This window comes from Oncorhynchus tshawytscha, linkage group LG18 (genome assembly GCF_018296145.1).
Source record: "Oncorhynchus tshawytscha isolate Ot180627B linkage group LG18, Otsh_v2.0, whole genome shotgun sequence".
Classification (NCBI taxonomy): Eukaryota; Metazoa; Chordata; class Actinopteri; order Salmoniformes; family Salmonidae; genus Oncorhynchus; species Oncorhynchus tshawytscha.
Window position 1 is genome coordinate 2,379,494 of NC_056446.1, and position 23,885 is coordinate 2,403,378.

At 42.8% G+C, this 23,885-nt stretch overlaps 1 protein-coding gene across 3 annotated transcripts in view; it reads right to left on the minus strand.

Moving 5' to 3' along the window:
• The window catches only part of LOC112217391 (glutamate receptor ionotropic, kainate 2-like), a 202,341-nt gene that overhangs the window by 61,743 nt on the left and 116,713 nt on the right, over nucleotides 1–23,885 (minus strand). For all 3 annotated transcript variants that reach the window (XR_006079246.1, XR_006079245.1, XM_042300585.1), the window contains exons 7-8: nucleotides 8,133–8,276; nucleotides 5,058–5,165 (exon numbers count right to left, since the gene is read on the minus strand). Coding sequence is in view for 1 of the 3 variants with exons in the window: in XM_042300585.1 (XP_042156519.1) it covers nucleotides 5,058–5,165; nucleotides 8,133–8,276 (252 nt within the window). In the remaining 2 variants the exon portion in view is untranslated. The remainder of the gene's footprint in view (nucleotides 1–5,057; nucleotides 5,166–8,132; nucleotides 8,277–23,885) is intronic.

Here is a 23,885-nt window from a genome sequence, read left to right on the forward strand (position 1 = left end):
TTTAGTGTTGTGTAGTGGCTTTTCTGGCATGCATTCCACTTTTTTGTTTTTTGCCCCACCAAGATTTACGTGCTAAAATGGCCAATGAACATGCGTCTGGTCAGTCCTTCAGAACAACTCAAGGAGTTTGTTGTGCTCCTTACAAAACCTGTTTTCTAGGTTCTCCACAGGGTTGATGTGTGTCTTCAAGTCTGCAGGGCTGGGGCTATCTGATGAGGCTGCAGGTGAGTCTCACAGTAATAGGTCAAGTACTCCATGCATACGTATATACTGTACTCTATATCATCGACTGCATACTTATGTAATACATGTATCACTAGCCACTTTAACTATGCCACTTTGTTTACATACTCATCTCATATGTATATACTGTACTCGATATCAGCTACTGTATCTTGCCTATGCTGCTCTGTACCATCACTCATTCATATATCCTTATGTACATATTCTTTATCCCCTTACACCGTGTATAAGACAGTAGTTTTGGAATTGTTAGTTAGATTACTTGTTGGTTATTACTGCATTGTCAGAACTAGAAGCACAAGCATTTCGCTACACTCGCATTAACATCTGCTAACCATGTGTATGTGACAAATAAAATTTGATTTGATTTGATTTGATTTGACTTCAGGGCCTTGAGTTTCGTCCCGGTACATGCATCATAGGCCACTTCTCCAGGGCCGGCATGGCTTTGGTCTGGGCTGCTTGTAGCTTTTACTTGACCTGACTTCCTGAACGAAGGAGCAATCTCAGAAATGAAAGTATTGATGCGAAGCTCAGATCTCCTGTAGAATTTATCCTTAAACAGTGGACACTGGCACAGGCCATTACTGTCCCAGTACTTTCTGATGCAGACCATCCAGAAGTTGTCTCCACATGAAGTGGAGAACACAGGAACTGTGCTTCTGACAGGAGACTGCTAGAGGATGCCATATCTAGACAATGAGTCCAAATGTGAAACCATGAAGCAATTCCTTGAATCTCTCGCTCTTGATATGTATGACAATTTCCAATGACACTGAAAATGGTCATTAAGACAACAGGTTAAGACACGAACACAGTAGTTCATCAGTTGTCTCGGCTTACCTGTGTGTGTCTGTGACTGCGATCTCTGTTCATTCTGTTTGTGAAAGAGGTCTGGAGAACCTATAGTTACTTATCACTAGAAATAGCCATAGTTTTGGTTAATAAAATACATTTTTATATTAAATGTAGGAACTGGGTTCTAAATTTTGAACCCCTGCTATTTCTTGGGTTCGATCCTTCAGGAGGACAGGCAGATGCTATCGGAAAAATAATATTTTGGTTGTGTTTTTTAAGGTCTTGGGTCACATTATATTAAGACTTATTTTTACTGTAGGTTATCTATTGCCTCGTGCTCAAGTGTGGAGCTCATGGAACAGTGTTCTTTTTTTGGAAAAAGTGAGATATTGAAACCTCATAATCTGCACTTTCTGATGCTATATAGTAATCAAAACATCTTACCTGCATGTGACTCTATAAGAGGATTAGAAAAAGTCGCATTTTGGTGCTCACAACAAAAAAGATATCCTCTTAAAACAATTCTGTTTAGTCGAGGTAATTGAGATAATATGTACGTTGGTAGAGTTAAAGTGAAAAGTGACGATGCATTGATAATAAAAAGAGAACAGCGTAAAAATGGAGGGTGGGGGGGTCTTATGGCTTGGGGGAAGAAGCTGTTAAGAAGCCTTTTGGAGCTCAGGTACCACTTGCAGTGTGTTAGCAGAGAGAACAGTCTATGACTAGGGTGGCTGGAGTCTTTGGCAATTGCTAGGGCCTTCCTCTGAAACCACCATGTATAGAGGTCCTGGATGGCAGGAAGCTTGGCCCCAGTGATGTACTGGGCCGTAGGCACTAACATCTGTAGTGCCTTGCGGTCGGAGGCTGAGCAGTTGCCATACCAGGCTGGGATGCAACCTGTCAGGATGCTCTCAATGGTGCAGCTGCATAACCTTTTGAGGATCTGAAGACCCATGCCAAATCTTCTCAATCTTCTGTGGGAGAATAGGCATCGTCGTACCCTCTTCACGATCATCTTGGTGTGCTTCGACCACGACAGTTTATTGGTGATGTGGACACCCAGGTACTTGAAACTCTCAACCAACTCCACTACAGCACCGTCAATGAGAATGGGGGCGTGCTCGGCCCTCCTTTTCCTGTAGTCCACAATCCTCTCCTTTGTCTTGATCATGCTGAGGTAGAGGTTGTTATCCTGGCACCACAATGCCTGGTCTCTGACCTCCTCCCTATAGGCTGTCTCATCGTTGTCTGTGATCAGGCCTACCACTGTTGTGTCATCGGCAAACTTAATGATGGTGTTGGAGTCGTGCTTGTCCATGCAGTCATGGGTGAGCAGGTAGTACAGGAGGGGACTGAGAACGTACCCCTGAAGGGCCCCCATGTTGAGGATCAGCGTAGCAAATGTGTTGTTACCTACACTTACTACCTGGAGGCAGACCGTCAAGAAGTCCAGGATCGAGTTGGGGAGGGAGGTGATTATTACCAAGGTCCTTGGCTTAGTGACGAGCTTTGAGGGCACTATGGTGTTGAATGCTGAGCTGTAGTCAATGAATAGCATTCTCAATATAGGTGTTCCTTTTGTCCAGGCGGGAAAGGGCAGTGTCGAGTGCAATAGAGATTGCATCATCTGTGAATCTGTTGGTACGTAATACGTATGCAAATTAGGTGGGTCTAGGGTTTCTGGGATAAAGGTGTTGATGTGAGCCATGACCAGCTTTTCAAAGCACTTCATGTCTACAGACGTGAGTGCTACAGGTCGGTAGTCATTTAGGTAGGTTACCTTGGTGTTCTTGGGCACAGAGACTATGGTAGTCTGCTTGAAACATGTTGATATTACTGACTTGGTCAGGGACAGGTTGAAAATGACAGTGAGGGCACATAGAAGTAATTTAGCTCATCTAGTAGGCTCGTGTCACTGGGCAGCTCGTGGCTGTGCTTCCCTTTGCAGTTCGTAATAGTTTTCAATCCCTGCCACATCCAACGAGCATCAAAGCCGGTGTAGTAGGATTTAATCTTCGTCCTGTATTGACGCTTTGCCTGTTTGATGGTTCGTCCGAGGGCAGAGCGGGATTTGAAGGAGTGAGTTAGAGTTCCCACTCCTTCAAAGTGGCAGCTCTATCCTTTAGCTCAGTGTGGATGTTGCCTGTAATCCATGGCTTCTGGTTGGGGTATTTACGTACGTACGGTCACTGTGGGGACGACGTCATCAATGCACTTATTGCTCCTCAATGCCATTGGAAGAATCCCAGAACATATTCCAGTCTGTGCTATCATCTGCGTCATCTGATCACTTCCCTATTGAGCGAGTCACTGTTACTTCCGGCTTTAGTTTTTGCTTGTAAACAAGAATCAGGAGCATAGAATTATGGTCAGATTTGCCAAATGGAGGGTGAGGGAGAGCTTTGTATGTGTCTCTGTGTGTAGTAAAGGTGGTCTAGAGTTTTTTCCTCTGGTTGCACATGTTACATACTGGTAGAAATGAGGTAAAACAGATTTAAGTTTCCCTGAATTAAAGTCCCCGGCCTCTGGATGAGCATTTTCTTGTTTGCTTAGGGCCTTATACAACTCATTGAGTACGTTCTTAGTGCCAGCATCAGTTTGTGGTGGTAAATAGACAGCTATGAAAAATACAGATGAAAACTCTTGGTAAATAGTGTGGTCTACAGCTTATCATGAGATACTTTACCTCAGGCGAGCAAAACCTTGAGACTTCATTCATCTTAGATTTCATGCACCAGCTGTTATTGACAAATAGACACAGACCGTCATCCCTTGTCTTTCCGGAGGCAGATATTCTATCTTGCCGATGCATGGAAAACCCAGCCAGTTGTATGTTATCCATGTCGTCGTTCAGCCACGACTCTGTGAAACAAGATATTACAGTTTTGTTGGTAGGATAGTCTTGATCGGAGCTCATCCATTTTATTATACAATGATTGCGTGTTGGCTAATAGGACTGATGGTAGAGGCGGGTTACCAACTCACAGTCGGATCCTTACAAGGCACCCTGACCTACGACCCCCATATCTCTGTCTCTTCTTCATGCAAATTGCAGGGATTTGGGCCTTGTCCGGTTTCTGAAGTAAATCCTTTGCGTCCGACTCGTTAAAGAAAAATCTTCGTCCAGTACAAGGTGAGTAATCGCTGTCCTGGTATCCAGAAGCTCTTTTTGGACTTAAGAGATGGTGGCAGAAACATTATGTACAAAATAAGTTACAAATAATGCTAAAAAACACAAACCATAGCCCAATTGGTTAGGAGCGGTTAGGAGCTAAACTGCTTGTCGTAAGCTGCTTGCTTTACGCTGTACTGCGTGATAGTAAACCCACAATCCCATCCATGTGTTCAAACGGGCTAGTTTTAGTAGCTATGTTGGCTATAACACTAGTTAATATGGTGACAACAATGTAGGCTGTTTAGCGGTTATGGTATGAAGGTTTGGCCACATTTGAAGGGAAAAAGTTAGAGGAGGACAGTACGTAGATGGGAAAAGGAATTATTCAATGAGCAAAGTGATGATGCTGTACGTGGCTGCAATGAAAGTGAATGTGTGTGCTGTTGATCAGGGGTATATTGATTCCGTCAATTCCTTTGCAAAACCTTTCTTAAATGTAAGCAAATGGAACAAAACAGGGATGGACGTACCTGACTTTGTCCAATAGAAACGTTGGTTGTAGTTGGGCTAATGATAACACCCAAGATCAGCTAGACACATGCGAGAGTGTGCAAGGTAGCATTGCACACTGTCTGTCACCTTGAGTACTCCAATTTGTCTGCCGACCTGTGCACCTTCGTTATAAACTTTAATTTGTAGGCTAGGTTGTAGTAACCTCATGAAGGGTATAGGGCAAATTTGAGTATAATGTAGTAGCCTAAACCTATCGATGTTACGTTGAGCTGGGTGAATAGAATATGAATTACAATCATCCAATATGCTGTAATAGAAATAAGGTCATGTTAATAAAAATCCTCCTCCTAATCTGAAACACCCCCGACCACCACACACACAAACTCACTTTTTCCAGTCCTTCCTCCTTTAGACTGATTACATCCAGGTCGAAGTCTGTCCTCAATCCGTTAGTTTTGTTGAAGAGGATGTGTCCAGTCAAGCCATCCCAATGGGCCTATAGAGAGGGGCATACACACACACACACACACACACACACACACACACACACACACACACACACACACACACACACACACACACACACACACACACACACACACACACACCAACCACCTAATTAAACTAAAAAACAAAGTTCAATGTGTCCAAATTGTATCCCTCAATTACCCATAATACCACATATACTCCTTCATTATATTTTGATCCACAAACCAAAAGCCTACAATGTTTTAATTTCAATTAGCTAGACCTTCCGCCTGGCTCTCTCCACACAGTCTGCATTTAAATACAACAATAAACTTTGAGAGACGAGTACCACAGAGGCTTGTTTGACAGGTATTGGAGTTCATTACACTCTGAAGTTGGTTGTGTTTGAATTTTTACTTCAAAGTGATTGGAGGATCAGAGAGACACGTCGCTGGGAGAGATATGAAAGACTAAAGTGGGGGGCAGTACATTTGTATTTAAGCAGGGAGTCAAGCTGAGACCATGGCATCTTTTCCAGCTCTGAATGAACACATCAATAAACAACAAGTACACTTTTTTTACACAAGTTTTGAGAATACATTAATTTTCACAAAGTTTTCATTTTCACAAAGTCTGATGCCTTAGTTTGTATAATGGCAATTTACATATACTCCAGAATGTTGTGAAGAGTGATCAGATGAACAGCAATTAATTGCAAAGTCCCTCTTTGCCATGCAAACTGAATCCCAAAAACACATTTCCACTGCATTTCAGCCCTGCCACAAAAGGACCAGCTGACATCATGTCAGTGATTCTCTCGTTGACACAGGTGTGAGTGTTGAGGACAAGACTGGAGATCACTCTGTCATGCTGATTGAGTTTGAATAACAGACTGGAAGCTTCAAAAGGAGGGTGGTGCTTGGATTCATTGTTCTTCCTCTGTCAACCATGGTTACCTGCAAGGAAACATGTGCCGTCATCATTTCTTTGCACGAAAAGGGCTTCACAGTCAAGGATATTGGTGCCAGTAAGATTGCACCAAAATCAACCATTTATCGGATCATCAAGAACTTCAAGGAGAGCGGTTCAATTCTTGTGAAGAAGGCTTCAGGGCGCCCAAGAAAGTCCAGCAAGCACCAGGACCATCTCCTAAAGTTGATTCAGCTGCGGGATCGGGGCACCACCGGTATAGAGCTTGCTCAGGAATGGCAGCAGGCAGGTGTGAGTGCATCTGCACACACAGTTAGGTGAAGACTTTTGGGAGGATGGCTTGGTGTCAAAAAGGGCAGCAAAGAAGCCACTTCTCTCCAGGAAAACATCAGGGACAGACTGATATTCTGCAAAAGGTACAGGGATTGGACTGCTGAGGACAGGAGTAAAGTAATTTTCTCTGATGAATCCCCTTTCCGATTGTTTGGGGACATCCGGAAAAAAGCTTGTCCGGAGAAGACAAGGTGAGCGCTAACATTAGTCCTGTGTCATGCCAACAGTAAAGCATCCTGAGACCATTCATGTGTGGGGTTGCTTCTCAGCCAAGGGAGTGGGCTCACTCACAATTTTGCCTAAGAACACAGCCATGAATAAAGAAAGAATGGTACCAAAACATCCTCAGAGAGCAACTTCTCCCAACCATCCAGGAACAGTTTGGTGATGAACAATGCCTTTTCCAGCATGATGGAGCACCTCGCCATAAGGCAAAAGTGATAACTAAGTGGCTCGGGGAACAAAACATCGATATTTTGGGTCCATGGCCAGGAAACTCCCCAGACCTTAATCCCATTGGGAACTTGTGGTCAATCCTCAAGAGGCGAGTGGACAAACAAAAACCTGCAAATTCTGACAAACTCCAAGTATTGATTATGCAAGAATGGGCTTCCATCAGTCAGGATGTGGCCCAGAATTTAATTGACAGCATTCCAGCGCGGATTGCAGAGGTCTTGAAAAAGAAGGGTCAACACTGCAAATAGTGACTCTTTGCATCAACTTCATGTAATTGTCAATAAAAGCCTTGTGACACTTATGAAATGCTTGTAATTCTACTTCAGTATTCCATAGTAACATCTGACAAAAATATCTGAAGACACTGAGGCAGCTAACTTTGTGGAAATTAATATTTGTGTCATTCTCAAAACTTTTGGCTGTACACACACACACTACCGTTCAAACGTTTGGGGTCACTTAGAAATGTCCTTGTTTTTGAAAGAAAAGCATGTTTTTGACCATTAAAATAGAATCAAATTGAAATACAGTGTAGGCATTGTTAGTGCTGTAACTGACTATTGTAGATGGAAACGGCTGAATTTTAATGGAATATCTACGTAGGCGTACAGAGGCCCATTATCAGCAACCATCACTCCTGTGTTCCAATGGCACGTTGTGTTAGCTAATCCAAGTTTATCATTTTAAAAGGCTAATTGATCATTAGAAAACCCTTTTGCAATTATGTTAGCACAGCTGCAAACTGTTGTTCTGATTAAAGAAGCAATTAAACTGGCCTTCTATAGACTAGTTCAGGCTCAAAATGGCCAGAAACAACTATCTTTCTTCTGGGACATTTCAGTCTATTCTTATTCTGAGAAATTAAAGCTATTCCATGCGAGAAATTGCCAAGAAACTGAAGATCTCATACAACACTATGTACTACTCCCTTCACAGAACAGCACAAACTGGCACTAACCAGAAGGGAAAGAGGAGTGGGAGTCCCCGGTGCACAACTGAGCAAGAGGATAAGTACATTAAAGTGTCTAGTTTGAGAAACAGACCCCCCAGAAGTCCTCAAATGGCAGCTTCATTACTCACTAAACACCAGTCTCAACGTCAACAGTGAAGAGGTGACTACGGGACGCTGGCCTTTAGTGAGTCACTAAATAAACTGAGTAGTGGTAACTTAAACACAAGCCATAGGCATATTAACTTAATTACATGAAGTCATACTTACTGAATTCCTCCTAATCTGTATTTCAATGAAATGCTAACATTTGAAGTTTTACGGTACCTCTTTGATGAGGCTTATAAAGCGCGCTCCGAAGCGCCAGGGTTTGTGGCGGTTGCACTGCAGCGAGCTGACAGTGATCTGCTGCGACTGCTGCACTGCCACCGCTACCACGTGCACCGCGTCGTACATCAGCGCTGCGTCTGTCTGCACAGAGAGAGAGATATGATGTCAGAGCATTATTACATCATGAGACAAAAAGGTGTCTCTTGCTAAATAGATTTGATTAGATTTCCATTACACAACCTGTATAAGGTTAAATACAATACATTGTTATGTCAGAGCATGATTACATAATAAAGTGCATTATGATGTCAGATCATTATTATATCATGAAGGGCACTATAATGTCATAGCATGTTTTATTAAACCTGCACTGCGTAACTATGTGGGTACAGGTGTTTTTGGACCCTTCTGACAAGAATGTAGTATTTCTTTGAGATTTGAACACGTATCCCAGAAACCTCAGCTCTCATTGGTCGGATGACGTAGCATCAACATCCGCTCTGAGACTTTGTGGCTATTTTATCTCGTGGAATCCCAGTGTTGCCAATTTTGACATTTTCAGGAAATATGAGACTGTGGATGCATGCGATGTGATAACAGTTATGGACAACATTGAAGATAACTTGATTCTACTTGAGAAACAATGTCTTACAAACAAGTGCATTATTTTTTACATGTTAAAATATTCACGTTGTCAGCCAAAAAGGTAGGTAACGTTAGCTAGCTAAATGGTTGTCAATAGCTACAGTGAATTTCCCTGTCTGGTAAAATATATCAATATGACAATAGCTTTTTACATTAGTTAACAGACTTTTGTAAATAAAAAAGTGTAAAATAATGAATTTTGACTATCATTGCTCTGCATTCATTGAAAATAACTTTGGTTTTGGCTAGTCCTTTGCCCTTCATGCACGCCTCCAACTCAATCGACACAACAGTAGTAGGCTTGATTACCAACAACAATGAGACAGCCTACAGGGAGGAGGTGATGGCACTCAGTGTGTGGTGTCAGCAAAACAACCTCTCACTGAACGTCAACAAAACAAAGGAGATGATTGTGGACTTCAGGAAACAGCAGAGGGAGCACCCCCCTATGCACATAGACGGGACAGCAGTGGAGAAGGTGGAAAGTTTTAATTTCCTCGACGTACACATCACGGACAAACTTAAAATGGTCCACCCACACAGTGTGGTGAAGAAACCGCAACAGCGCCTCTTCAACCTCAGGAGGCTGAAGAAATTCGGCTTTTCACCAAAAGCACTCACAAACTTCTACAGATGCACAATCGAGAGCATCCTGTCGGGCTGTATCACCGCCTGGTGATACACTGCTCCGCCCACAACCGTAAGGCTCTCCAGAGGGTAGTGAGGTCTGCACAACGCATCACCGGGGGCAAACTACCTGCACTCCAGGACACCTACACCACCCGATGTCACAGGAAGGCCATAAAGATCATCAAGGACAACAACCACCCGGGCCACTGCCTGTTCACCCCGCTATCATCCAGAAGGCGAGGTCAGTACAGGTGCATCAAAGCGGGGACCGAGAGACTGAAAAATAGCTTTTATCTCAAGGCCATCCGACTGTTAAACAACCATCACTAACATTGAGTGGCTGCTGCCAACATACTGACTCAACTCTAGCCACTTTAATAATGGAAAAATGTATGAAATAAATGTATCACTAGCCACTTTAAACAATGCCACTTTATATAAAGTTTTCATACTGTATACCATCTACTGCAACTTGCCTATGCCGTTCGGCCATCACTCATTCATATATTTTTATGCACATATTCGTATTCATATTCCTTTACACTTGTGTGTTTAAGGTAGTTGTTGTGAAATTGTTAGGTTAGATTACTTGTTAGATATTACTATTATATTATTATTATATTATATTGCATGGTCGGAACTCGAAGCACAAGCATGTTGCTACACTCACATTAACATCTGCTAACCATGTGTATGTGACAAATAAAATTTGATTTGGTCTGATGAAACAAAAATAGAACTGTTTGGCCATAATGACCATCGTAATGTTTGGAGGAAAAAGGTGGATGCTTGCAAGGCAAAGAACATCATCCCAACCGGGAAGCATGGGGATGGCAGCATCATGTTGTGGGGGTGCTTTGCTGCAGGGACTGTTGCACTTCACAAAATAGATGGCAACATTAAGAAGGAAAATGATGTGGATATACTGAAGCATCATCTCAAGACATCAGTCAGGAAGTTAAAGCTTGGTCACAAATGGGTCTTCCAAATGGACAGTGACCCAAAGCATACTTCCAAAGTTGTGGCAAAATGGCTTAAGGACAACTAAGTCAAGGTATTGGAGTGGCTATCACAAAGCCCTGACCTCAATCCCATAGAGAATTTGTGGGCAGAACTGAAAAAGTGTGTGCGAGCAAGGAGGCCTACAAACCTGACTCAGTTAGACCAGCTCTGTCAGGAGGAATGGTTCAAAATTCACCCAACATATAGTGGGAAGTTTGTGGAAGGCTATCCGAAACGTTTGACCCAAGTTAAACAATTTAAATGCAATGCTACCAAATACTAATTGAGTATATGTAAACTTCTGACCCACTGGGAATGTGATGAAATAAATAAAAGCTGAAATAAATCATTATCTGTACTATTATTCTGACATTTCACATTCTTAAAATAAAGTGGTTATCCTAACTCACCTAAAACAGGGCATTTTAGGTGAGTTAGGCTAAGGCTAAGGTGAATATAAACTTCCGACTTCAACTGTATCTAGCAGTCTAGGCACACTGAAATCTCTTAGCTACAAATGTGTAAAATGAATTTAAAAAAATGAAAAATACTAATATGCTGCATCCTCCACTTCCCTCTCCATATCCGTTCTGCCCCTGAACAAGGCAGTTAACCCACTGTTCCTAGGCCGTCAATGAAAATAAGAATTTGTTCTTAACTACCTTGCCTAGTTAAATAAAGGTAAAATAAAAAATAAAATAAGAATCCTTTGGAGGAATATCAGGCTCTCTGGCCGGCCAGCTTGTCACCGTGGAGACTAATGGCTCCTGATAGCCATGCCCACTCCCTGGAGAGCGTGGGTAGAGCGGGTGCTGCTGCAGATGGCACAATTGGCAATAGTGCCAATCAACTCCACTCCAAAACAACACACTCTACATGCCATATCATGTGCACTCTGAATGATACCATGTGAGTGTATGATCCTAGAAACAGACAGGCAATATGACTTGATCAAAAATAAGTTTCACAATGGTTAGGTTGTTCCTTTTTCTCACCAATGTCATGGTATCCAATTGGTAGTTACAGTCTTATCTCACCACTCCCGTATAGACTCAGGGGAGGCGAAGGTCAGGAGCTGTGCGTCCTCCAAAACACAACCCAACTGTTTTGATACAATGCCCACTTAACCCAGGAGCCAGCCACTGCACCCAGCCCGCCACAGGAGTCGCTAGTGCACAATGGGACAAAGAAATGCCTGCCAGCCAAACCCTCCCCTACCCCAGATGACGCTGGGCCAATTCTGCAGCGCCCCATGGGTCTCCCGGTCATGGCCGGCTGCGACAGAGCCTGGACTCTAACCTAGAATCTCTAGTGGCACAGCGATGCAGTGCCTTAGACCACTGCGCCACTCGGGAGGCCAATGGTTAAGTTGTTACGAATGCACTGATATAAGTGGACGCATGTGGCATTTCTGCAACTTTGAAAAAAATATACTTTATATCAGAGTTGTGCATGTTGTTCACATGCATATCTGCCCTCCCATTGGCTAAAATGGTCCCACCTGCTCTCACCTCACGCCTGCCTTCCATCTTTGAGGACATGCATTTCCATTGTTAGAGTGGTCACTCAAGACTAATAGAAAATCTTTGTAGTGGGAAGCCATCTTGACTAAAGGCTGAAGTCAGAAATGATTTTAAACTAGGAAACTAGTAAGGGATATTGTATTTTTTTTGTGTTGACTAGTGATGCGTGGGTTGAATCTTAAAATTGCGTAAGCAGGTTTAGGGTTGTGAAAAGCTGGAATGGATGAAGGGCTGTGGGTTGAATAAAGAGAATAAAGAGAAAAAGTTCACGTTGATCCACTGATACAAAAGTGACAATATCAGCGTTTAATTCAACAAGAGAAAAGCTGCGAAATTGATAGATGAAAATAAATAGAAAGGAAAAGAATAGTCTCATGTTTGGAAAGGCTTTGGTGAGGTGGTGAAAGAGGATGATAGCAGTGTTATGTGTGATGGTTGTGGTTGTGACAGTCACAAGACGGTGACTTCAAAATGTGTGTGCAGTTAGGGACCATCTATAAAGGTGCTATCTTTTATATATATTTTTTTTAAATCTTTATCAGTGGCATATTTCAACCACATAAAAAATGCTTCCAAGCCGACCGATCTTATCAAAAACATGTTGGGTCGTCCTAACAGCTTTTCATTTGCTTAGAACCAGTCAAACTAATGTCAATTTGAAATTATGCACAGGACATTTTTCCATAGATTTTTTTTAACTGCATTTTCTCCCCACTCCCTTACTGTCTTTGCTGCAGGAGAGAAGAGATAAGACATGACAGGAAAGAGAAAGACTTCAAGTCTACAGATGATAACTAGATAGCATTCATTCTATCATTTATGACATTCTGGTGACCAAGGGTTTATTTTACACTTCTAGTGTAACAAGTAGGCTAATGACAGAAGTTGACTAACAAATAGCCTACCAAAATGTCAGAAGTTCAAAGCAGGAACGTAGGCCTATCTAAAAAAAAGAAAACATGTAAATAAATAAAACCGGTCCTATATCTGACTAGTCTGTGTGTCGTCTGTTCATTGGTTATTTGATTAAAAATATGACGTGGAAAAATGGAAAACTGCAAGTTTTTTCATTTTTGGTTTCTGATTTTTAAAAACGAAAATCTGAAAAATCTACTTGTTTTCTAATTTATGTCAAAATTGGACATGTAATGACAGAAAACAAATCACAACAACATTTAATACATTTTAAGATTTGAAACATTATAATTATAACAAAGCAATAGAACAAACTCAACAACAACGAAACAAAGTTAGTTTATTTGGCTAGCTAGCACTGGATGGCTACGTCTGTCTGTCTGTGTGTGTGTCTGTGTGTCTGTGTGTTCCAAACCTCTTTGTGTACAGTTAAGGTGTTGGATAGACAGTCACTGCATTTGGGTTCGAGTCCCTGTCGAGAATACCCCCTGAATTCGCTACAATATACTCCAATGGTTGGTTTCAATGACCCTTCCCTTTAACTACCCCCAAATTGACCCATTTTTAGCTACAACTTCTGAGTCTGTTGGAGAGGATCAGCTTGAGCAAAGTGAGGTAATCACTGATCTACAAATAGTATTCCCTGCCAAATAATCATTTTTTTATGTGATTAAGACTCACCTCACCAAAAAAAAACAGCCAAAAAGCACAGCCCAATCCTGGGTCAGATCTCCAATATGGCTGAATTGTAGTGTATTTACTCCTATGTTGTACACTTCATAATCAACTATATTGCAGTAATGTGCTACTACCTCTACTAAAAGTTGACAGATGTCACTTGTATGTAGTTAGCTGTTTCAAAGTGTAACATAAGCACAATGCCCTTGTTTCAGTTGGTTTTTGGCTCAGAGTAAAATAAAACACACCAATCCCAGTCATAATTTCAATGTAGTAAATCTGGTTCATTTTCCCCTGGTTGTGAAACGGAGCCAAACTAAATTATGAATGGGAATGTATTTTTGTGCCAATTTGGAGAAAAGTTTGTCTCACTATGGCTCTGCCACTACTCACACCTACTCAGTGCATTATTTATGTTGCTGCTAATGGATTTATGGACAGTTTCTCAGACACAGATTTAAGCTTAGTCCTAGACTAAAAAGCAAGATCAATGAAAATGATGAATTGAAGGTGCTTTTTAGTCTAGGACTAAGCTTAATCTGTGTCAGGGAAACCTGCCTGACTGTAGTGTACCACTAGTGTATCTAGTTGTTTTCTTGACATTTCCTGGTGCAAGTATATAGTGTTGAATATTGTTGTGTCTGTTTTTGCCCTTTTTACGGTTGAATTGCTTTCTTCTTGAGACCATGGGTTCCTTGTACTAACACTGCATTTAACCCTTTAGACCCCAATATAATTCTAGAATGCTGCTGTAAATGACTTAGAATTTTCAAGATAAAATTGCTTTATCACACATTTCAAATAAACAGACATAGCTCAAAAATAAACAAATGACATTTACAAGTTAACTTACAAGTTAAAGCACAACCTAATCTTTAATGACACCACTTACATGTCAATAGGAATAACACTCATTTTGTCATCCATTGATTAAAGATACTCACTATCAAAAAACAATTAACACTCAACACAACAAAAAACATGACTATTTAAATTGCTGTACATTTGACTAAATTACTCACTTAAAATTGACCAAGTATAATATATTATATGGTGCATTCAGAAATTATTCAGACCCCTTGACTTTCTCCACATTTTGTTCGGTTACAGCCTTACACTAAACATTTATTAAATAGTTTTCGCTTGTCAATCTACACACAATAATACCCCATAATAACGAAGCAAAAACTGTTCTTTAGAATTTTTGCAAATGTATAAAAAATTTAAAAAGGGAAACATCATGTTTACATAAGTATTCAGATCCTTTACTCAATACTTTGTTGAAGCACCTTTGGCAGCGATTACAGCCTCGAGTCTTCTTGGGTATGACGCTGTAAGCTTGGTACAGCTGTATTTGGGGAGTTTCTCCCATTCTTCTCTGCAGATCCTCTCAAGCTCTGTCAGGTTGGATGGGGAGCATCGCTGCGCAGCTATTTTCACGTCTCTCCAGAGATGTCTGGGCTCTGGCTGGGCCACTAAAGGACATTCAGAGACTTGTCTCGAAGCCACTCCAGCGTTGTCTTGGTTGTGTGCTTAAGGTCATTGTCCTCTTGGAAGGTGAACCTTCACCCCAGTCTTAGGTCCTGAGCTCTCTGGAGCAGGTTTTCATCAAGGATCTCTCTGTACTTTGCTCATTTCATCTTTCCCTCGATCCTGAATAGTCTCCCAGTCCCTGCTGCTGAAAAACATCCCTACTGTAACGATGTGCACTGAGAGTTGGGAAGCAAGTTCAGGGAGTGAGTGCTTTAGTAAATAAACACAACATAATACAAAATAAGAAACCGGAACAACGCACAAACATGACACAGGAACAGAAACAATAACGCCTGGGGAAGGAGTGACATATATAAGGAAGGTAATCAGGGAGGTGATGGAGTCCAGGTGAGTCTGATGACACGCAGGTGCCCGCAAAGATGGTGACAGGTGTGCGCCATAATGAGCAGCCTGGTGACCTAGAGGCAGGAGAGGAAGCACACGTGACACCTATAGCATGATGCTGCCACCACCATGCTTCACCGGTTTCATCAGACCAGAGAATCGTGTTCCTCATTCCCCACTCTACCATAAAGGCCTGCTTGATGGAGAGCTGCCGAGATGGTTGTCCTTCTGGAAGGTTTTCCCATCACAACAGAGGAACTCTGGAGCTCTGTCAGAGTGACCATCGGCCTGACCAAAGCCCTTCTCCCCCGATTGCTCAGTTTGGCCATCTCTAGGAAGAGTATTGGTGGTTCCAAACTTCTTCCACTGTGTTCTTTGGTACCTTGAAAGCAGCAGAAATGTTTTGGTATCCTTCCCCAGATCTGTGCCTTGACACAATCCTGTCTCGGAGCTCTACGGACAATTCTTCCATTTAAGACTGATGGAGGCCGCTGTGTTCTTCGGGACCTTGAAAGCAGCAGAAATGTTTTGGTATCCTTCCCCAGATCTGTGCCTCGACACAATTCTGTCTCAGAGCTCTACGGACAATTCCTTTGATCTCATGGCTTGGTTTTTGATCTGACGTGCACTGTCAACTGTGGGACCTTATATAGAGGTCTGTAAATCATGTCCAATCAATTGAATTTACCACAGGTGGACTCCAATCAAGTTCTACAAACATCTCAAGGATGATCAATGGAAACAGGATGCACCTGAGCTCAATTTCGAGTCTCTTAGCAAATGGTCTGAATAGGTTTGTAGATAAGGTATTTCTGTTCTAATTCTTCATAAAAGTGCAAAAATTCATAAAAACCTGTTTTCGCTTTGTCATTATGGGGTATTGTGTGTAGATTGATGAGGAAAGAAAATGATTTTATCCCTTTTAGAATGAGGCTGTAATATAACAAAATGTGGAAAAGTGAAGGGGTCTGAATACTTTCCGAATGCACTGTACTTATAAATATTATTTACATATAAATAACAATTATCCCACATGTGACAAGAGGACAAAACCCACACAAAGTAGACTATTTGTTACTTCTGTAACAATGTAAAAATGCAAACACCTATTCAGTGTCTCACCCTGATCTGTTTCACCTGTCTTTGTGCTTGTCTCCACCCCCCTCCAGGTGTCACCCATTTTCCCCATTATCCCCTGTGTATTTAGAACTGTGTTCTTTGTTGCCAGTTTGTTTTGTTCGTGAAACCTACCAGCGTTTGTTCCCCTGCTCCTGCCCGTCTCTTGCTCCTGTTTTGTAGTCCTTCCCGGTGTAGACCGTTCTGCCTGTCCTGACCCTGACTGCCATTCGGTACCTTGCCCCACCTAACTGCCCTGACTCAGCCTGCCGTTCTGGAACCTTTGCTCCCTCTCTGGATTATTGACCCCTGCCTGCCCTGACCCTGCCTGCCGTTCTGGGCCCTTTGCTCCCTCTCTGGATGATTGACCGCTCCCTGCCCTGACCCTCCCTGCCGTTCTGGACCCTTTGATCCCTCTCTGGATTATTGACCCCTGCCTGCCCTCACCCTGCCTGCCGTTCTGGACCCTTTGCTCCCTCTCTGGATGATTGACCCCTGCCTGCCCTGACCCTGCCTGCCCTGACCCTGCCTGCCCTGACCCTGCCTGCCCTGACCCTGCCTGCCCTGACCCTGCCTGCCCTGACCCTGCCTGCCCTTCTGGACCCTTTGCTCCCTCTCTGGATTATTGACCCCTGCCTGCCCTGACCCTGCCTGTCCTGACCCTGCCTGCCCTTCTGGACCCTTTGCTCCCTCTCTGGATTATTGACCCCTCCATGCCCTGACCCCGTGCCTGCCGTTCTGGACCCTTTGCACCCCTCTGGATTATTGACCCCTGCCTGCCCTTCTGGACCCTTTGCTCCCTCTCTGGATTATTGACCCCTGCCTGCCCTGACCCTGCCTGTCCTGACCCTGCCTGCCCTTCTGACCCTTTGCTCCCTCTCTGGATTATTGACCCCTCCATGCCCTGACCGTGCCTGCCGTTCTGGACCCTTTGCACCCTCTCTGGATTATTGACCCCTGCCTGCCCTGACCCTGCCTGCCCTGACCCTGCCTGCCCTGACCCTGCCTGCCCTTCTGGACCCTTTGCTCCCTCTCTGGATTATTGACCCCTGCCTGCCCTGACCCTGCCTGTCCTGACCCTGCCTGCCCTTCTGGACCCTTTGCTCCCTCTCTGGATTATTGACCCCTCCATGCCCTGACCGTGCCTGCCGTTCTGGACCCTTTGCACCCTCTCTGGATTATTGACCCCTGCCTGCTCTTCTGGACCCTTTGCTCCCTCTCTGGATTATTGACCCCTGCCTGCCCTGACCCTGCCTGTCCTGACCCTGCCTGCCCTTCTGGACCCTTTGCTCCCTCTCTGGATTATTGACCCCTCCATGCCCTGACCGTGCCTGCGTTCTGGACCCTTTGCACCCTTCTGACCTGGACCCTTTGCTCCCTCTCTGGATTATTGACCCCTGCTGCCTTTGACCTGTCGTTTGCCTGCTCCTGTATTATAAATACTTGTTTGTTTGTTCAATACTGTCTGCATCTGGGTCATACATGAAACGTGATAATTCAGAGACTATTTCAACATTTAGGTAACCTATCTAAATAAGATTTAGAACAGACCAGGCCTGACACAAAATGTAGAAATAGTAGCCTACTTTGACAACAATTCAATGAATGCAACAAGTATTAGATAGAGACAGATAAAGATAGAAGACAAACAACTGTTCAGTGACAATAACATATTAAGGAAAATGTCATATTTCACACTGTCACTTTAGTGTTTGCATTTAGCCTACAACATGTCATTGAACTTCCGGAAGCACGCCCCATCCTGCAAAGCGGCAAAGAACACCTAGAGCACCCTAAGGAGGTACCTAGGCTCTTTGCCTAGTGTCCACTCTGGATGCACACCACACTCTTGGCTCCCCTCTACCTGCCACTGTGGCCATATCACAAAGTGAACACACGAGCTGCATTTTGAATGCCTTCAGGGACCTGCAGTTTCTGGGAAGGGGCCTTTGCAGGGTCCACAACACAAAGTATACATTTATGACAGAAATGTTGAGCATCCCCCAAAACACATACTTCCATAATTTTAATAGGTCCTCAGTTTGTCAAGATGGTCAAACCTGCCCATTTTCTTGTTGTAATCCATTACAATCTCTGGAACAGATATAACTTCCTACCACTTTTACAGCTCTGGTCAGGAACATAACCTCTCTCTCTCTCTCTCCCTCTCACACTGTCAATTCAATTTCAATTTAAGGGATTCAATGACATGGGAAACATATGTTTACATTGCCAAAGCAAGTGAAATAGATAATGAACAAAAGTTAAACAATTACAAATTAACAGTAAACATTACACTCACAAAAGTTCCCAAAGAATAAAGAATAAGAATTATGTCTATATACAGTGCCCTTTGCCCTTTTCTTGTGGCAACAGGTCACAAATATTGCTACTGTGGTATTTCACCCAATAGATATGGGAGTTTATCAAAATGTAATTTGTTTTTGAAATCTTTGAGGGTCTGTGTAATCTGATTCTCTTCCTTACTCTTTTTCCTCACCTGTACCAACCAAGTTATCATGACATGACTTGCTAATCTGCGAGCTATTCCCCAAGTTTTACAGAATCAAACATCGACAACACCAAACATATATCTGCTGTTTACTTACTTCATTCAGCTTGACTTCATCGCCTTTCAAAGTGCAAGGACATGTGCAAATCTGTATCACCAACCAACATAGATAAAGCCTCTTTCACAGTGAAAAGCCATGTTTGCTTCGGCGCTGTCATTTTGAGTAATACATTTTTTTTTAACCGTAGAAAACTCAAATGACAGCATGCCCTGTTTACAGTTTCTGGTTGATGACAACAGCCACGCAACTACGACAACAGGTTGTTAGCAAGTTACTTTTGCCATATTGACACAGATATTGTTACAAATACATTTAGGTTAGTATTGTGTAGTAACGACAATGTTGGTGATCCATCCTCAGTTTCTCCTCTCACAGCCATTCAACTCTGTAACTGTTTTAAAGTCACCATTGGCCTCATGGTGAAATCTGAGAGGTGTCCTTCGTCTCCGGCAACTGAATTAGGAAAGACACCTGTATATTTGTAGTAACTAGGTGTATTAATACATTTTCCATGCTCAAAGGGATATTTAATGTCTGCTTTTGTTTTTTTTACCCATCTACCAATGTGTTCTTTGTAAGGCATTGGAAAACCTCCCTGGTATTTGTGGTTGAATCTGTGTATTTGATTTTGGACACAGGTCAAATGCAGCAATCACATCCACTTGTATTAGTCATCAGGAGAAGGAAGGGAGGTAGGGGGGGACCAAGGGTTAGTTCAGGGAGGTAGGGGGGAGGGTTTAACCAAACACATCTACACCCATTTATTCCCCCCACGCCCACATCCCTCCCATCTGTCAACTTCCAATAAAAAACCCTTGTATTAGTCATCAGGAGAAGGCAGGGAGGTAGGGGGAGAGGGTTTCTTTAACCAAACACATCTACACCCATTTATCCACTCCCCCCACGCCCACATCCCTCCATAGAAGTGCCATCTGTCAACTTCCAATAAAAAACACACTTGAAGATTTACATTGAATTAAACTGATTTAATCAAAGAGCAGTTTGTACTCAAAATGTAGGATGAGGAGGTGCCAACAGCAAAGAAGCTTCTCCTAATGTATTCTGGAGAGAAAGAGAGAGAGAACATTTGAGGGATCATTCATATTCGGTGAGAGGGACACACTAGGTAAACACACAAGTAACAATTAAATAGCCTGATGTGGACAACCATTCACCGGGAAACAATTTGAAAGTGTCTAGTAGTCATCTATAGGTAATACTACACGACATGAGAGAGATACACCTTGAACACAAAACGCCATACCAGGAAGTGTAAAGGGGTTTTCCTTGAACGACAGGGAAGGAGAGGATCTCAGCTGAGGTCCAAACATTTTGATGTTCTGTGAGTGAGAGAGGTGGTAGGGAGATCAGTAATCAATTCATATCAGATTGTCTCCGTATCATTGATCATCAGCCTCCCCCTCCCCCAGAGAGAAGTATGTATACATTCTGAGAAGTAGGCCAATTGACGTAGCAAAGGTCATGTTCACAACAGAAGAGTGTAGCCTGCACCTGCCTTTCAGTGAGCAGGAAAGGATGTTTGAAGTATACCCGTACCAATAAAAAGGCACATTTTAACTGTATTGGCTAAATTAAGCTTTATGATGATCTGCTCAGATGCCATACTGTGCCCCTTCTGTTGGAACACACACACACACACACACTTCATTGGATAGTGTTGCATATGTAACAATAGCTAAATTAGCTATGCAAAGTGCCAAATAGGTCAAAGTGCCAGATAGTAACTGCAGTGCATTATTACTCAGTCAAGAAGCACAGTAATGAAGAAACCTCACCTTTCTTCAGCAGGTAGATCTGGCCTGGCAGCTTCATCTTCTAGCATGTTGAGGGACTAACTTACTTCCACTAGCTAGCATGACTATAGCCAGTAGACAGGTAGGCCCAGCTAGCTAGTCAGTAGCCAGCCTGCTAGCTCGTCAGTAGCCAGCCTGCTAGCTCGTCAGTAGCCAGCTTGCTAGCTAGCCAGTAGTATAGCCAGCCAGTGCTAGCCAGTCAGCTAGTGCAAGCCAACTTTGTTCAGTTGTTGTTGAGTTTTTCTATTGGCATGGTAACTTCATGATAAATTTGATATCTTAGCTAACATTAGTGTTTTTATCTTCCTGTCACACTCACACATTCTAATCCATTCTTTGTGCTGCCGACCTAAACTGTAAACACACACCCTAAACCATGTGAAAATTGCATGAGGGGCTTTCTTTTATTTCATGTTCAATTTTGACACAATAAATTACAAAACGAGTCGATTTGGTTGCGGATGGGTTATTAACAATTGCGGGCAGGTGCGAGTAAACAAACATCTGATTATTTAGATGTTTGCTTATTTGTGATTCTTTTTTCTGCTGAACTTTGGGACTGAACTGAATTGAACATTTACTTTCATTGGGAGATAGGCATTGTTGATAAGCTAAAACGGAGACAAGATTTTGCATTTTCATTTGTGAATCAGACACTGAAACTATATATTGATTTTGGGGAATTTTGCTTTGATTCTGTATGCCAGCTGATTCATTTATGAATACATGTCATTCTTTACATACTCGTCCCCTTCCTAGTTTTGATTAGGTTTAGAGCTAACTGACCGTTATATTGTCTGATTTAATCTTTATATCCAAATCATATAAACTCCAAAAAACTCAAATTCCATGTTGACAAGTGCCTTTTAATTTTTGGGTGTTGGACTCATCGAGAAGCTGTTCCTTCTAAAATGAGAAGTGCCTCGTGCCTCTGCCATCCCACATGAACTCTAGTGAAATCATCCACTTCCAAACCCCAATTCAACTGAAGCTATTGTGGGCGTAGCTCCTTGGAGCTGTCATTGTAAATGGATCCATCAGAGGAGGGTCAGGCAGAAGGTCGGGGTGTACAACAGGGAGTCGACTCAGCCTTGGCACAACTCTGCTACTCCATTTTCTAGTTTATCTCTATAGGCACAAAGGAGCCCCCATGTTATCTGACAGCTTGAGAGGAGAGAGGAGGGATAGAAGGGAGGGAGAGCGAGGAGGAGGGAAGGAGAAGGAAGGAAGGAGAGAAAGAGGGGGGGACAGAAGAGGGAGAAGGAAGGAGGGTGAGACAGAAAGGCAGAGATAGAGGGAGAGACCGGAGAGGACAGTCAGCATTCATCCCCTTGCCAGTCTTCCACTGTCGGCTTTGCTTTGGAGTTTGAGCCCTCGTGTCAGAGCCCATATCAGACGTTCTGATATCCATTTGTCCATCACTCCTCCATCCCCATCCCTTGTAATGAGGCCAATGGTGACTAACACAGTTACAGAGTTTAATGTCTGTGATAGGAGTAAACTTAGGATGGATCAACATTTTAGTTTCTCCATAATACTAACCTAATTGACAGAGTGAAAAGATTTTCCAAACATGCATCCTGTTTGCAACAAGGCGCTGAATGAAGCATTACTGTAAAAAATGTGGCAAAGCAATTCACTTCATGTCCTGAATACAAAGTGTGATGTTTGGGGCAAATCTAACACAACACAGAGTACCACTCTGTATTTTCAAGCATAGTTGTGGCTGCCTCATGTTATGTGTGTAATCATTAAGGACGGGGGAGTTTTTCATTATTAGTAACAGAATGGAGCTCAATCAAAATCCTAGTGGAAAACCTGGTTCAGTCTGCTTTTTTACCAGATACTGGGCCATGATTTCACCTTTCAGCAGGAAAATAACCTAAGACACAAGGCCAAATCTAAACTAGAGTTGCTTACCAAGAAGACATTGACTGTTCCTGAGGGACCGATTTACATTTGACTTAAATCTACTTGAAAATCTATGAAAAAAAAATCTATGAAATGTCTGTCTAGTGATGATCAACCGATTTGACAGAGCTTGAAGAATTTAGAAAATAACTGGGTAAGTGTGGAAAACACTTGGAAATTTACCCAGAAAGACTCTCAGCTGTAGTCGCTGCCAAAAGGTGCTTCTACAAAGTATTGACTTAGTGGTGTGAATACTCTAATGTCTGTATACATTTCTTCACTTTGTCATTATGGGGTTTGTAGATGGGTGAGAATGCCATATGTAGGAAATAGGATGACATTTGGGATTCAGACAGGATCAAGGGTGAGATAATAGCTCACAGCTCTGGCAGATTGAATTCAATTTAAAAACCATCTCTATATTTATTACAGAGCCCTGTTACCGGGTCCTGTGAGGCCCTTCAAATGCTTTGAGTGAAAGTGATCTTGGCCCACCGACAGAAGTGTCATCGTTGTATGAACGATTGGAGATAGGCGCAGGAATAGGAAATAGGAGAGGGGGGAGGGGGGGGTGTTTAATTTCTCAACCCACAATTACAACATGCCATGAAAAGGCACGGGGACGAGCCCAAAACTAAAACACACAGGGATGGGACCCGTAATAACAACTGTACAAAACACGCAGCACGAAAGCCAAAACACAGGTACTCACAGCACCAACGGACATGGTAACAATAACCAACCAGGACAAAGGGGAACAGAGGGCACATATATACAATTACTAATCAGGGGAAATGGGAACCAGGAATGCGTAATTAGACAGTTCAGTGAAGCCTAGAAGGCGGGTAATGTTGAACTCTGGAACTGGTGCACGGGAATGAGCAGCAGTACCTGGGAATAATGGTAGCTGGCTACGGCCCAACCCCAACCATTGTTCTGCCTTGGCAACTCTCTTTCACTATTCTTTCTTTCTTTCTCTCTTTTTTATGTGCCTATGTAGCTCCCCCTTCTCTCTCTCTCTCTCTCTCTCTCTCTATGCACCTCTGTGACTGCATTTCTTTAATT